Source organism: Ursus americanus, chromosome 1, assembly GCF_024610735.1.
Source record: "Ursus americanus isolate L20-20 chromosome 1, mUrsAme1.1.p, whole genome shotgun sequence".
NCBI classification, from domain to species: Eukaryota; Metazoa; Chordata; class Mammalia; order Carnivora; family Ursidae; genus Ursus; species Ursus americanus.
Genome location: NC_142127.1, coordinates 22,784,773 through 22,802,210, shown reverse-complemented (window position 1 = coordinate 22,802,210; position 17,438 = coordinate 22,784,773). Strand labels below are relative to the sequence as shown.

Here is a 17,438-nt window from a genome sequence, read left to right as displayed (position 1 = left end):
CTTGGGGGGAAATGGTAGCAGATCAATCCAGGTTGAGATATCAGTAGTTACAAAGCTCTGGACACTTTATATGAAGGGAGGAGCAAGTAGTGAGCAGTAGCTAGACTTCGAGAAGAATAAATTATAAGGTTAATGAGACAGAGTACAAAGAGTTTTACATCAGGAAGAAGAGCTGTTTTTGTATTTTTATATTTTTTTTTTTCTAAAGGCAAACCCATTTACAGCCGGTTATAGGTGATTCAAACTCTTTTGAAGATAAATTAGGTGGAAATCTGAAAGACTGAAAACTAAGAAATTATAGATAAGGATACAGCTAGAAGGTTAAGAAATGTTCTAAATCTAGAGCAAAAATTAGGGTAGAACAATGAGAGGTATAAGAAGGTGGCAGACATCAAGGGTATGATAGATATAGAAGTAATCAAACCTGATGGCTGGGAGAGAGGTGAAGTTAACCAGATCACTGGAGAGGTGTTGGAGACGTTAGTCCAGATGAAAATAAAAGAGACAACCTTGCTTAGGACATTTTCCTGAATCAGCAGTGAATTATTCCTCTAAAATATCAATATTTATAGGTTTAGGAGATTAAGAGATATGATTAGTGAAAAAGTTGTAATTCTGCTTCATATTCTCTAGGAAAAAATAACAACATAGGTTTGGTATACATATATATGTGTTAAAACTGACAAAACCAAGACAATGATAAACAGTAAATTGTTCAGAGTTGAAGAAGCATAAAATTAGTGAGGGCATACATAGAAGGCCCCTAAAGTATTTGCAATATTCTATTTCTTAGGCTGGATTGTGTTTATGGATGTTTTGTTGACTTGTATACCATGTGTCATATATAGTAATGTGTGTGTGTATACAGTTTTTCATAGTTTCAATAAATGGAATATTTAATATTTACAAAGTTCCCTTGAAAAAGCTTGGCAAAAATGTTACCAATTGTTTTTTTTTTTTAACTTTGTCCCTAAAAATGGATAAATAATTGCCCAGAAACCCACTTCAAATGAGGTTTGATGGATAGAGCCATATCTGCCCTCAGAAAATTATGACACTTGGGATCCCCTCCTTCTTTGAAGGCATATCTGATTTTGGACAAAAGCCTTTATGCCGACCTCCAAGATGCTGGTGTCAGCAGGTCCACTGCATAGGGGGAAAAAGACAGACTGAAGAAAGAAAGAAAGAAAGAAAGAAAGAAAGAAAGAAAGAAAGAAAGAAAGAAAGAAAGAAAGAGAAAGAAAGAGGGAGGGAGGAAGGAAGGAAGGAAGGAAGGAAGGAAGGAAGGAAGGAAGGAAGGAAGGAAGGAAGGAAGAAATTTCACATGCAGAGAATTGACAACCAGTGTGTGTGTGTGTGTGTGTGTGTGTGTGTGTGTGTGTGTGTGTTCCATTTAGATTTATCTACATGTCAACCAATTTATGTGCTTACCCCATTCCTCTTTCATCTAAGGCCTTTCTACTGTGATCATTTTTCTTCTCTCTGACTTATGTCTTTAACTGTTCCTTTAGTTTATTGATAATCTGTTAGTAATAATCTGATATGTTATCTGAAAATATATTTATTTAGCTTTTGTTTTTGATAGGTTTTTCTAATCATGGTAAAATACACACAAAATTTATCATCTTGACCCTTTTTAAGTGTACAGTTCAGTAGTTTTAAGTACATTCACACTGTGAACCAATCTCCAGAACTCTTCATCCTATGAAACTGAAACTTTATAACCATTAAACAACAGCTCCCCATATCCCCTCCTCCCAGCTCCTGGTAATTCTACTCCCCAAGTGTCCACCATTTTACTTCCTTTGTCTATGATTTATTTAAGTACTCTAGGTGCCTCTTATAAGTGGAATCACACAGTATTTGCCTATTTGTGAAGGGCTTATCTAACACAGCATGATGTCTTCAAGATTCATCCATATTGTAGGAAGTATCCAAATTTTTTTTTTAAGGCTGAATAATATCCCACTGTATGTATGTATCTCACTCTTTATACACTCATCCATCAATGCACATTTGGGTTGTTTGTACCTTTGGCTATAGTGAATAATTATGCCATGAACATAAGTTTATCTTTAAAACCCTGCTTTTAATTCTTTTTAGTATATACCCAAATTGCTGAATCATATGGTAATTCTATTTTTAATTTTTTGAGAAACTGCCATGCAGTTTCCCACAGAGGCTGCACCATTTCACAGTCCTACCAACAGTACTTAGAAAGGTTCCAATTTCTCCACATCCTTATCAACACTTGGGTTTTGTTGTGATCGTGCTGGTAGTTGTTGTTTTTACAGTAGCCATCCTGCTGGGTGTGAGGTGGTCTCTACTTGTGATTTTGATTTGCAGTTCCCCTGATTAGTGATGTTGAACATCCTTTCACGTTCTTGTTTTCCGTTTCTACATCGGCTTTGGAGAAATGTCTATTCCATTCCTTTGCCCAATTTTTAAGTAAAAATATTTTTGTTCTTGTTGAGATATAGATGTAAAGATAATTTTGTTGAGTACAAATTTCAAGGTGAGTTATTTTATCTCAACCCTTTGCAGATACTATTCTACCATCTTTTGTATTCTTTATTGCTATTAAGAATCTCCGTGTTTATCTAACTAGATGCTTTTAACACTTTTTCTTTGTCTTCCTGATGACATTTTTATTTAGCTACCTAGAGTCTGTTGTGCGTCCTGTGGGATCATTTCTTGCATTAGCCCAGGGAGGAAAAAACCCTCAAATATCTCTGATCATTTTTTCTAACCTAGTGTATTTCCTCCTTTGGAAGCTTTGACTAGATTTGCTAGACTATTCATTCTCCAACTCATTTAACCTTCTTGCTTCTCTGTGTTGGCCCTGGCTAACTCCTTCAATTTGTCTTGTGGTTAACTGGCTGAATTGTGTCTAAGCTGCTTGTTAATCCATTTAATAAATTGCTTCTTTTTAAATAGCGTTTAAAAATATTTACAAGTCATTTTTGGTTCTCATTTATGTATTCTAAGTATTTTTTAAAATAAATTATTGGCGGGGCACCTGGGTGGTTCAGTTGGTTGGGTGTCTGACTCTTGATTTCTGCTCAGGTTGTGATCTCATGGGCATGGGATCAAGCCCTGCATCAGGCTCTGCACTCAGTAGGGAGTCTGCTTGAGATTCTCTCTCTCCCTCTGCCCCCCCCACCCCCACAAACACACTCTTTCTTTAAAATTAATAAATAAATCTTTAAAAATAAATAAATAAATTACTGGCTTTGCTTATTATTTCAAAGCATATTTGTTCCTTTAAAATATTCCACTCACTTGTTGTCATCTTGCACAATAATGTAAAAATATGTAGGCTTTGGATGTTTAAATCTGTTGTTAATTTTTCTCTTAATCCTTGCCCTTATGTTTTATTTCTTTCTGTGTTTTATTTCTTTGTTCTGATCTATTATGAGAATGAACTCAATCTAGGGAAAATGTGAAGGCCTGGTTTGAGGAATTTTTTTTTTCTTCCATACAGGATTTGAATTTGCTTCTGTTAGGGGGAAGAGGAGTCACTGTAAACTGGAATTTCATTATCCACTACCCAACCAGTAGATATCTTGTTTATAAACTAGTTATCTATTGCTCTAGTATAAACCTGTGCTTAAAGTTTTTGTTTGTGTGTATGTTTGATTTGGGCTTCGTTTGGTTTTGTTGTGTTTTGTTTTCTGTATCCAGAGGAAGAACAGAGAAAATACATTTTGTTTTTATTTTTAAATTATTCTCCTTTTTAAGCAGACAGGGAGATTGTTTTTTCCTGTTCACCTGTCAGTGATGATGTATACCCTTCTAATATACCTGGCATTGTTCTTGTTTAGCTCTCCTAGTCTTTGTGCATTTAAACACTGAGCCCACTTGCACTAAGCAACTAATAATCCATGAATCTCTAGATTATCACTTGATTTGATTTCTCAGGCTTTGTTCCTATGGCTGCACCAACCTCTGTATTCCCATTTGACTTCCTTTATGGTTTTAGCTAACAAATAAGTCTGTGTTAGCACATAGAGACTTTCCTGTCTTGTGATCTTGATAAATCACGTAGAAGTTAAAATTTATCATTTTTCAGAGAATATTCTTGCAATGAAGAGCTTTTCAAAATATCTAATCTGTTTTAGTTCAAGAGGTAAGGGTCCCTCAATATAGAAAATTGAACTCTTTGAGAAATTTGCTGAGAAGTCTTTGACTTACTTGAAAAACAGGTGTCGAGTCAGAGTTTATTATTTCAACATTTTCATTAAGGAAAGAAAAATTTTACTAAACATATGACAGTTTTTATCCCTCTCCACCCTTATGGTGAATATACCAGATCAGTCTAAGAAAAACAAACAAAACAAAACAGCAACAACAACAAGAAAAAACAAAAACAACCGATGTAAGTATTAGGAATGGTCAAAAGGACAAAAGTTTTATTTTAGACTTTAAGTTGATAATTAGAAACTCTAATCCAATGGGTAGGAAAAAAAGTAAGGATAAAAGCATGAGAATTAATATTGGGTGAGTATGTATTTAGATATGTATTTACTCTTGAGAATGAACGCAGGACCTTATCTGATGTTTCTAACTCAGCTCAGATATCCCAATTATAGATTGTGCATGTCATGAATTTATTCATCAATTCATTAAAAATATTTATGTTGAAAGCAGTGTTGTATGCATTTGGGGAAGGGCGCTATAAATATATATTAGCAAGGAGCCTACCCTCAAGAAGTATGTGTGAGAGTAGTAATATGTCAGCAAATAACTATCACATTAAGTACAAAAGAATTGACCAGATACAGTCCTATTGTGTTAGGTAGATAGAGACAAACTTTCTGGCTGGAATATATAAGAGAATTGATTAGGTTTTTGTGGTTGATGGTAATGTTGCCAATCAGCTTGCTTATTTTTGTGTGAGATTCAGGTAAGTGGAAATGTGATAAGGTATGAGGTACAGGTAATTCCATATAGGTTAGAAAGGTCAGGACAAGTCTGGAAATCTGAAAATGTCGGTATGACTGAAGTGTGAGGTAATTGGTTAAAAATAGTGAGAAATAAAGTTGGAAAGGAGTTATATTCAGATTATATAGAAACCCAGACTAAGGAATTTAGACATCACTTTCTGAGTGGTTGGAAGCTATTGAATATCTTTGGGACAAACAAAGGTCGTGATGCGGAGATCTCTAGTCAGAAAATAATGTGGCAGCAGCTAAATCATTTGGTTGGATGAAGAAAAAGACGGGATGCTATTGCAATGTTAAAGGCAGAAATAAATTTGAAAGAGCATGAACCATAGAATTGACAAGGACTAAATAGGTATTAATAGCTTACATTTGGCTATGCTTTCTGATTTAGGAGTGCAATGTATTCTCTAGACCACGTGATTAGGAGTCAATCAGAAATAAGTAAAAGGATTTTGAGCAGCAGAAACAGCCAAAAATAAAAACCAAAACCTTTGAATAACATGTATTTTAGAGGAAATAAAAACACATTGTGTTATTTTTGCCAATACCAAGCAATCCAGGGTAAATATGCAGAAAGTATTAAGTCCTTGGATTGGCAAAATACCTCTCAACCTTGCATTAAACTGCTTAAATACACATCATCTAATGTAATATTCACAGCGATCCTATGTATTATCTGTAATGATCCTCAGTTTCCTGATAAGTATGGAGACTGAAATTTAAGTGACTTGATTAAAGACAAAAAATAGGCACCCAACCTAGAACATGAAGCCACATCTTCTTATTACACATGCAAGACTGTCTCGCAGCAACAATTAGTCCAGAGGGTGAAGGAACAGAAGGAGTAAATATCGTGGGTGAGACAAATAAATAAGTCTCAGACATGGCAAGTTTAGCTTTACAGAGGTGTTGTAATACTTTTTCTCAAGAAAAGGGGTCTGGATGAGGAAAACTGAAAATAAAAAGAAATTTTGAGTATTGAGTTGAGAAATAAAGTTCATGTTTAAGATTCACCAACTTACCTGTAAATTAATGATAGAAGGTAAATTGAAGAGGAGAGGATGTTGATAAGAGAATTGAAACATGGAGAATATCCCCTAAGGGTGCTGTGACTAAAAGTTATTTAGAAATAGTAAGAGGATTTTTGAGCACACAGTAGGGTCTGCCAAGATTAGAGTACATAAAGGTGTGGTGGATCCTGCCATGCCAACATTCCTGTTACAACTGATCCAGAACTGCCAGGGCTCTATGTCTTATTTTGGTCTTTTAAATTTTGAAATAATTAGCAAATTTTACAAATCTGGTCTTTTCACTGGCACTTGACAATCTAGCTTTGTGCCGTGATGATAAAATGATAAAAATGGAAGACATAGCAATTTGAAGAACTAAGCAACAGCTGCTCTCCGATTCTGGAGGCATGTGAATTGGAACCACTGCTTTGGAGCAGTGCCTGGAAGCTAGTTGGAACTTGCAGAATGTCAGGCCCCTCCTCAGAATGACTGAATCAGACTCTTCCTTTTAACAATCTTCAGATATCTTCTAAGTTTGAGTAACACTGGTCTAAAGAGCTCTAGAGATTCAGTATGCTTGCAAATAACAAAACTTTGTAAAATAAAGACAAAACGAAATTTGACTATTCAAGTGCCACAGATTGGGGACTAAACTGGCCTACTTTATAGGTTAATACATTAAAAAGATTTTCTGGTAAATATGTTAAAAAAGATTTTATAGGATCCATCATTTTAAATACTTGATTTTAATTTGTTTCTTTAATTAAAACGTACAATTGCATTTAAGCCTAAATTCTATCATTTTTTATAGATGCCTAATTAAATAATCAAGGAATAACAACCCCAATATTCATATTGGCTGTAATGAATCGAAACTTAATTAGATTTTAGTAATTTCTGTAGAATCCATGTTGGAGGAATATTAAAAAGACTTTGTTTCTTTGCTCATATCTCAGTCAATCTCTGTTAATTATCTATTTTGAAAGATGTTCAACTCTGGTGAATTTTTAGGAAAATTGAATTGTTTTATTTCATTTCAGGAACAAATTGGCACTTTAAAACACAAAATAGCCCATTTGCTGACGGCCCACAAGTACTTTTTTCCTAACTAGAAAGATGTGCTACCAACTGGAGAAGCTATTACTCTAATTTGAATGTTGGTCACCTTGGCCCATAAGACTGCTGCCTGTGTCTGCTCCTAAGTGTTTACTAGTGAATCCTTGAGTGTTACTGTAATTTCAATGCTAATTGTTGCTTCAGGTTTTCAAATGGCTCAGCAGTAAGACATTAATGATTATTCATGCCTTAAGAAGGGCTGATAAGGGAATGAGATTACAATCTTGTACAATTTTAGCTAACAAATTAAAGTGTAAATTAAATTTTCCCTGAGACAGAAAATAACTTACTTGGAAAGTCAAAAAGAATGAGAAACTTCATTCACTTTTAATTTTCTCTTTCCTGTTTTACAGATATTCAGAGTATCAGAGGGCTTGCAGTGGATTGGGTCTCACGTAATTTATATTGGGTTAGCTCCGAATTTGATGAAACACAAATTAATGTGGCACGACTAGATGGCTCTTTGAAAACTTCAATTATCCACGGAATCGATAAGCCACAGTGTCTTGCAGCTCACCCAGTCAGGGGGTAAAGTATGATTATTTTTTTGTAAAGTTTTTCAAAAATTTCACACATTTTTGCCCTGATTTTATATGAAAACTTTGTTTAATTCAGAGAATTAATTGTCCTATCATTTGTATTAGCCATACCAGTCAAAAAAAGAGAATATGGAAATTGTAAAAGAGATCCCTGGTTAGAGATTTCTGTTGTCTGCATAAAACCAGATTTTTATACATTATTGCAAGATTTTATTAATTTATGTTGCTAAGGAGTAACAGTTCAGAATTAAAAAGAAGAAAAAAAGGAGATGCAGGGAAAAGTCACTGATTTTATTTCAAACACTGGTTGTTAATAACATATTTACTGTGTGCTGATGTTAACTGTCACTGCTAATAAATCAGATTCTCCCATCTTCTGGCTGATCATTAGGTACCCATGTAGAGAGCTTGTGTAGGGTTAAAATACTTTCTCCCCAGTGCTTTCAAAGGGAATGGCTGTTTTCTTCTTTGGTATCAAACCGAGAGGATTCAATCTGGATGAATTACTCTTAATGGAAATAATTTACTATAGTCACAGGAAATATTTCAGTTGTGAATGTAGGAGGAAAATGGAAGTGAGATGATTGTCCTTCAGTGACAGGAACAAGGAAGAGTTTCTTCCCAGGCAAACATGCACATTACCATTGGAAAGTGGCTGAACAATTTGGGCCCTTCCTAAAAAAAAAAAAAAAAAAAAAAAAAAATCCTAAACCATGAATTTACTTTGACATTGTTTTATTCCTCAGTGTATGTTTCTAGTTAACAAGTAGGTCTATCTTTAATATTTTTAATCCATATCTCATAAATTAAGGAAACTCTACTGGACAGATGGAAATACAATTAACATGGCAAACATGGATGGCAGTAATAGCAAGATTCTCTTTCAGAATCAAAAGGAACCAGTTGGTAAGTTTTTTTTTTTTCTTTTTTAATAAACTCTGCAGTTTTTAATATGGCAAACCTATACAATGTATCTTTGAGCTAGAACATAAAAGAAAATGTTACAGATTCAATCAGAAATTCATCAATCTCATTGAATCCATTGGGTCTATGTTGGGTAAGGAGGAAACATTCTTTTTGTGGATAAGAAGATAAATTCTTTTTTTTTTTTTTTTTAAGATTTTATTTATTTATTTGACAGAGAGAGAGACAGTCAGCGAGAGAGGGAACACAAGCAGGGGGAGTGGGAGAGGAAGAAAGGAAGATAAATTCTTTTGATATGAGAACTTTTATAGTATCTTTAGTAGTGAAGTCACTTAAAACTTGATGTAATTAAGAAATTACTTTCAGTAGTAAATACCTGATACATTGCTGCAGTGGCAATATAATTTACTAAGACTTCCCCTGATCATCATTGTTGTGTCATTATTAATAGTTATAATGATTTAAGTATTTAGTTTTTAGCAGTTTTTATTCACTATGCAGTAGGTTTATTTGGTTTGTTATTCTACTGTGGCTAACCATTATAATCATTAGATAAAACTCCATGGTGCTGAAAGAAAGCTCTGATATATATACATAAAACATCTTTTAAAATTTTAACTACAAAGATTCTTTTAGAAGTTAATATGTTGTACAGATATCTTTACATTATTATCTATATATTTTTTTTTCAAATCCTAATCACTCTTTCCTCATATTTTCTTAAATTTCTTTAAGAAACAGGAGTTATCACACTGCTTATTTGTCATCTCAAGTATCTTTTTTTAAAAAATCCAATAATGAACCTATATTTTGATATCATATTAAATGCAAATGAGGGAATATACAAAGAAAATCATAATTTTGCTTTGAATTGAACATAGTATATTTTTAAAAAATATTTTATTTATTCATTTGAGAGAGAGGGAGAGAGACAGAGAGAGCACAAAGAGGCAGAGGTAGAGGGAGAAGCAGGCTCCCCGCCAAGCTGGGAGCCCAACGCGGGGCTCGATTCCAGCACGCTGGGATCATGACCTGAGCCAAAGGCAGATACCCAACCGACTGAGCCACCCAGGCACCCCAAACACAGTATACTTTTAATTCTGGGCATAAAATCAATTCACCATAAAGCTTTTCAGCAATTATTCTTAGTTTTAGAAATGTGATAGTATCCTTATTTGTAGTAGCTCATTTTTACTAGTGATGATTCAGTGAAGGTGTAGTATCACCAAGATTTGCAATAAATAATTATTTTCATGTAGTCTATAGAATAATCCTCTGATAAAAAATGACAATATTAACAACTCTTTTCTTTGGACTGTCTGTTCTAAGATTTGATACACAATTGGAATTCAAGGTAGTGTTAGAAATTAAAAGCAAATTGAAATGCTAATACTTCTGTGTGGAAAGTGATAGGACAAAAGAAGCAAGGGCCTTTACAAGATTAGGACCCATACAGAAGACTTAATTTGGACTCAAGCAATTCAGTTGGTGCTTATCTAGAATTGTTCAGAATATTTAATATGGAAAAGTGAATATGATGAAAGTAGTATGAACAAATAAAGTCCTTATACTGTAATGTGGTAGCCACAGGTTACACCAAAATGTTCATTTAAATGCTTGTTTCTATAATGGGAAAACCTTATCTTTGTTAATACTAAATATCCATTCTCCTACTCAAAATAAATTTAAAAAATCTAACAGCTTATATAAAAAATATAAGAAAAATGGTATTACTATTTACACTTTGTAGTTGGGCCCTCAAGGTCTTATGCACCAAGTGATATTTTTAGCCATGTATGAATAAGGACTCAATATTCAATAACAAATATTAGATGTCTACAGCATGTCAATTTTTGTTATATTTGGAAATCACTTTAAAATCAGTTCAAGATGATACTTTTTTAAATTTTAATTTGTGTAAGATATACCATTTTAACCAAAATAACCCAGAACCTCATTGCAAACTATGCCTTAAATCAGAATTAATAAGTATGGCTTGCAAGTCATTCATTCATTCAATAAGCAGATTTTTATGGAGTATCAGATTTTGTACTAGGCCTATTGATAAAAATTTGACACTGCCCTTTTCCTTAAGGGACACAAGAACCTAAATCATTTTAGATTCCGTTAAGTAAATTTAACTCAATGACCTTCAGCAAATTAGTGTTAGCTTGGTAGTACTTGCTTTCCTCAACTGTAAAATCAAGACAAAATGTCTATTTTATTAAGTTCCCATGAGGATTGAATGAGGAAAATTTATTAAGGAAACATCTGGCCTTTAATAATAGAACCTGTCAGGAGTAATAATACAAGGTACATTGGGTCCAATAGACTGGAATGTGAATGTTTTGATTGTCTGTAGTATTGGTAGTATAAATGAGTTCAGTGAAGAATAAACATACAATAGAATCCTTAGAAATCTTGCAGAGGAATATGTGTACCAAGTAGGCCTCTGAGATGAACAAAATTTTATGCAAATGTGAGGATTTAACTCTATATTGTTTTGCTGCTAATGCTAAAAGGTAAACAAGTTTGAAGTAGCTGGTTTCTACTCTCAGAGCTTCCCAACACAGGCCCTGGAGCAAAAAGACAGCTGGGCCCTCCTCTTCTTGTAGTTCTCTACAAAAAGGTATTACCTACAAGTTCTTCATGTAACTTTCAACTTTAGCTAACTAGTCATGTTAATCGGGTATTAAAATTGATGGTGTCCACAATGCTAAATGAGAGACTGTGTTGTCCATACTTAAATGTAACAAATCATTTTCCCTTTTTATGTTTTTGAATATCTGGATGTTCAGTGGCAAATCCTCACCCCAGTATATTCTGCCACACAGATATCTGCCCACAGATATCTTTATTTTTGATGTACAGAGGAAGCAAGTGAGCAGGTGAAGTTATCTCCTGCCTCTGTTCTTCCTCACTTCCCTATAATGAGCAATATTTCTATGTTGGTAGGTCATTAACATAACTGTTAACATTCGCCATCTTAAATAACTGCCCACTCCGGATTAAGTGAATTAAATTGTTCAAGGTTTAAGATACAAGAGGAAGAATGAACTTCAGGAACTTGGAAACTAAGGACAACTTAATGATTTTCACATTCACACAAAACATTCCTTTTGGTGTGTTTGAGAGACAATATGGTTGAGGAAAAAGTTGTTTTAGGAACCAAACAAATAGGGATTTGAATCCCTGCTTTGATACTTATTAACTCAGTGATTTTAAACATTCTTCCTTACTTTTCAAAGGCTGTTTTATTATCTATAAGATGGAGATAGTAATGTCTACCTTTTGGAGCTATTTTTAGAATTAAAGGCACATATGCAATATCTTATGTTCCAGCAACTCCACACTTATATACTCTAAAGAATATATAATATAGGGGCACCTGTGTGGCTCAGTGGTTAAGCGTCTGCCTTCAGCTCAGGGCGTGATCCCGGCATTCTGGGATCGAGCCCCACATCAGGCTCCTCTGCTGGGAGCCTGCTTCTTCCTCTCCCACTCCCCCTGCTTGTGCTCCCACTCCCCCTGCTTGTGTTCCTTCTCTCACTACCTGTCTCTCTCTCTGTAAAATAAATAAATAAAATCTTTAAAAAAAAAGAATATATAATCTAAAGTACAAGGATATTCAATATGTCATTGTTTATAATAATAAAAAATTTAGAAAGAACCTAAATCTTCATCAAAAGAGGAATGAGTAAATAAGTGCAGCATGTTTATGTGCTGAAATACAGATATGTTTATATATATATATATACAAAAAGACATTAATAGATCTCAGAAATATTGAGTAAGAAAAGTAATTAGCAGAATGGTACTTATGATACCACTTACGTAAGTTCAAAATGAAACATACAACATTAATATGTGTTGCTCCTGGATGAATATATTTATAAAATAATGGAAAAAGGTAAACTGGAAATATGCACACAAATTTTACAATAGCAGTTCTCTTTGGGAAGAACAATAATAACATTAAAAGGGAAATTTCATCTTTATCAAAAGGGACTTTACTGTATTAGTAAAATTTATTTCATATTTCACAAAAAGATTCAAATTAAAACAGTAAAATGTTAATATTGATTAGTTCTGGGTAGTGAATATATGCGTGTTTATTAATTTCTTCTCTATGTTAAATGTTGGCTTTTCAAAATATCCCTAAAATAATCTGTTGTTTAGACAAAGCTGAGTTTCTTACTTCCCACACTGAGGGAGAACATTAAGTCATCAATATTTTAGCAGTGTCTCAGAGAGGGAAAAGCAACATTGAAATAGTAGTTGAAATTTGGAAGTCTGGTGTAGGGTAGATATTTCAATTGAAGGCTTAGTTGGGATCATTGAGTAAAGATCATTATGTAATTCTGGATTGGTAGCTACAGATAGATTTTTGGGGAAGGTGGGTTGAAGAGTCTTGATGTATAAATGTCATTTGTTGCTTTTTTGCTGAAGAGTTGATGGGCTATCCAGGAAGTTCCTGAAATTTGCAGTAATATTATCTTCAACCCAACTTACTAGACAGAAGTTTCTTAGAATAGTACGTTATGATATTAAAGACAGTGGATAGTAAAGCCATGTTAATGTGGACAATAAGGTGTATTTTGGGTTTTCTATTCTATAAAATTAAGCCTTTGTGTCATAGGTTCTTTTTGGTTTTTCTTTTTACTCATTTAAAATATAGTAAAAGCATCCTTTGTGAAGAATTGTGTACACTGATGTATTCTTCACTAGCTGACTCTGAAAACCGATCTACAATAGGAGATGTGAGACAGTTGTGTGTCTGTCAGGATTTCATGAGAAACAGAACCAGTAGTGTGTTTGGATAGATAGATAGATAGATAGATAGATAGATAGATAGATAGATAGAGGAAGAGAGAGAGAAAGAGCAAGAGAGAAAGAGATGTGTAGTTATAAGGATTTAGATATATAAAGAGATTTATTACAAGGATTTATGGAATGAGATTGTGGGGTCTGGCTAGGCAAATCTGAAATCCTCTGGCAGGATGGAAAGTCTCAGGCAGCCGCTTCAACTGTAGACCTTAGCTACAATTTCTTCTTTCTCATAGAAACCTTAGTTCTAGTCTTCTGGCCTTTCAACTAACTGGATCAAACCCACCTAGATTTTTTAGGATAATATCCTTAACTTAAAGTCAACTGACTGCAAATAGTAACCACATCTACAAAATACCTTCATAGCAAAATCTAGATTAGTGTTTAATTGAACAACTGGGGATAATAGCCAGGCCAGGTTGACACATTAAATGAACATCACAATTTTTAAACACAAACCTTCCTATATTTTATCCACTGATCTATATGCCTGCAAATATAGCAATTGTATATGTTGATGCAAACATAAATTTCCATAAATATTTACAGAAAATCGAGTAAAAGCTCTATCAGGCAGAAACAGTAAGTGAACGAAATTTAGCTGGTATTAATTAGCCATGTTTTCTGAATGGAGGCTGAGCAAATAACTTTATTACACTGAATTTAACATGTTTGATATAGATTACTATGTAAAGCATGATAATGTGTCCTTTTTAACCTAGGAAGAGAAAAAGAAACAGTGCTTAAGAATGTTTCAGAAGTAGCCACATGTAAATTAGAAAGAAAGAAAGAAAGAAAGAAAGAAAGAAAGAAAGAAAGAAAGAAAGAAAGAAAGAAAGAAAGAAAAAGAAGGGAAAACAAACATCTCTACAATACCCCTTCTTTCTTAAATCCAAATCCATGTATTAAGTGGCTAATGTTAATGTGTTATGCTAAGCAATGTGGATGACACAGAGATGACTTTTTATGTTAATACTTGCTTTGTAGCAATGATATACTAATGAGAAAGAGAGTCAGAAACATGTGGTAAGGGTTCACGTGTTGGTTTGTATGTATGTGGGCCTCTTGAAGAAAATGGGAAAAAATGTGTTCCTACAGAATGCCAGTTACTGAGAAACAAGGCAAACGGGAGATACTGACCCTTCCCTTGTGGAGTTTACTATGTAAAAAGAATTGCCGTATGACTCAGAGTTATCCACTCCAGCCATATTTTCCTTCTTTGCTTCTTTCAACTTGTCAGACTCTTTCCCCTATCAGCATATTTTAACAAGGTATTCCTTTCCTAGAAATGTCTCCCATCTCAGTTGTCTGCCTGTTTGCCAGATTTCAACTCAAAAATTAATTTCTCTGAAGAAGCTTTCCCTGACCTCCCTTGACAAGGCTGAAGTCTCTTAAAATAAACACTTTAGCACCATTTCATCTTACAGCTCTTGTCATTATTTTAGATTTCCATTTGTTTGTTGAATATTTGAATAACTGCTGCTTACCAGCTAGAAAGGAAACTACAGAGTTAGCGACCATATGTTTTATTTACCATTGTGTCCTTAACTCATAGGTCAATGCTGACATGTAAGTAGATCTTCAACAAATATTTGCTGAATGAAGTGACCACTGTTTCCTATCCAATAGCAACAGGCTCTTACATGATTGAATAAATCCAAGATTTATTTATATATCACAGTTGAGTAAGATTACTTTGTGAAAGAAGTGCATATTAAGTGATTTGAGTGTTGTCCATGTTGCATTCCCTTCAATTTTCTGATGAGTAGGAAATATTTATATTTATGCCATAATTTTCTCAAAGTATAGAGTGTAAGAATTATGTCAACAGGATTGCTTATAAATAAAACATGGCTAGCTAGAGAGGAAAATTTGGAAATATTTTGTTTCCAAATTTGCTTTTCCACATGTTCCTCTTGCTCTTTCTCCTCCCTCTCCTGTCTAACCCTGTGGCTATTTGGCTGTCCTTAACACCTCAGAGATTTCTCCTAAAAAGAAAGAATAGGACAAAAATAGACTCGGTCAAGTTATCTACTTATCGACAAGTCCTCAGTATTGGGTGTAAAGATAAAGCTAAATTCTTTGTACGGTAATACCTTATTCATTCTGATCATGTTATTGTAATTTTTGATCTATCCCAATAAGCTAGAGAGACTGTAATCTATAAATGAACTATAAAAAATATCATTGTGAATAAGTTTACAGCAGGAAAGTCCTATCTATATTCAGTCACTTCAAATTCTTTATTTGGGTGGAATGGAGGCCAGGTAAGATGATGTGGGTTTCAAGCTATTATAGGCATTGATTAAAATAGGTTAAAAATTGGGGGTGCCTGGGTGGCTCAGTCTGTTAAGTGTCTGCCTTCAGCTCAGGCCATGATCTCAGGGTCCTGGGATTGAGTCCTGCATCAGGCTCCCAGCTTATCCAGGAATCTGCTTCTCCCTCTGCCCCTTCCTCCTGTTCCTGCTCCTGTTCTCTCTTTCTCTCTCAAATAAATAAATAAATAAATAAAATCGTTCTAAAAAGGTGGGGGGAACTCCTGGGTGACTCAGTAGATTAAGCATCTGCCTTCGGCTCAGGTCATGATTCCAGGGTCCTGGGATTGAGCCCCACATCGGGCTCCCTGTTTAGCAGGGAGTCTGCTTGTCCCTGTCCCTCTGCCCCTGCTTGTGCTCTCTCTTTCGCTCACTCTCTCTCAAATAAATAAAATCTTAAAAAAAATAAAATAGGTTAAAATTATGTTGCATCGTAACTATTTTTTTAAATTAGTGTTTTTACTGTGTGCTTGAACCATTTTCTTAAAATATATTCAATAACATATTGTTTACTACTTTACATAAAATCGGAAGCATTTCAGATTATTGTTTTCTTTTTTAAAAAAAATTATTATTTTTGCTATTGTTTACTTATTTTTTCTCCGCTGGAGAGTTTAGAGCTGTGATGAAAATAAGTGGACTATTTTTTGTTTGTTTTATATATAAATATGAACTGCTATTTAGTGTAGCATTGTAGCTAATGCACAGAGGGGCAAAAGCCCCTGGCTCATAGGGTCCCAAAGAGACCAGGTTCAGCCACTCACTGGTGACAAAATCCAAACACAGAGAAAGGAGTGATGGTGAAATCAGAAACAAATTTATTTCGGTGAGGCGAACACCAGGAAAGCAGTGGACTCATGTCTCAAAGATTGCCCCCAGAATGATAGAAATACTTCCAGGTTTATATAAGCAAAAGTGTGTGGGCAAAGGTGGTGGGTAAGTGCAGGTAGGCAGTGAAAGGCCAATGGATCACCATCTTGGAGTCAATCTGGGAGGGGTCTTGCTGCCTCAGGTCAGTCCTTATTGCTTGAGGGGGTAGTTTTGGTTCCCATCGGAGAATGCTTTGCCCACAAGATTCCGCCTTAACCAAAAGCCAAGCTGGAAAGAAGAACCCAACTAGAAAGTTTGAGATCCAATGGAGGCATCCAAAGGCCTCTTTCAGAATGAAGGTTAAGTCTCATAAGGAAACATTTGGTACAGAATAATCTTTGAAATACTCCCAAGAATTGATGGCATTGTAATCCCACTTTATAAGATTCTCTTTGAACTATTCCCCTGAGATGAATTCTAAAATGGAATTTTCCGGTACCTTGAGTGGACACATGAATGTATGTAAAATGTAAATACAAACCTATCTTTCTCACTGTACATGATCGCTATACCCATGAAATACATATACATAGGGATATTTATTACTTTGTTATTTACTTATTGAACCGCACTGGTATTTTGCACTGCAGAAAATTATTGTAATTATTTTTTCATGATGAGTCTGTCTGGGCAATCTCTGGCTGAAACTTCTGCCCACTGCATTCTCTAAACCATTTCCATGAAGAAAATTAGGTGATTAGGAAAAGAGGAGCTACCGTTCAGTTGCTTTTCTCCTCGGGCATATTGATTATCAGATTATAAATTATTTTTCCCAGATGTAAGGAGTAAACACAATATTCTGTTTGGTGAGGCTGGGAAGTATCAATCCAAAGCAATCATTATCTATCCTCCTTTATGGAACCTGTATTCTCATCATGAACCCCCACCTTT

The 17,438-nt window shown here is 34.5% G+C and overlaps 1 protein-coding gene across 1 annotated transcript in view; it reads left to right on the top strand.

Annotated features, from left to right (window-relative positions):
* The window catches only part of LRP1B (LDL receptor related protein 1B), a 576,984-nt gene that overhangs the window by 32,195 nt on the left and 527,351 nt on the right, over positions 1 to 17,438 (top strand). The window contains 2 exon segments of the mRNA XM_087859483.1: positions 7,426 to 7,600; positions 8,423 to 8,517. Coding sequence (XP_087715609.1) covers positions 7,426 to 7,600; positions 8,423 to 8,517 — 270 coding nt within the window.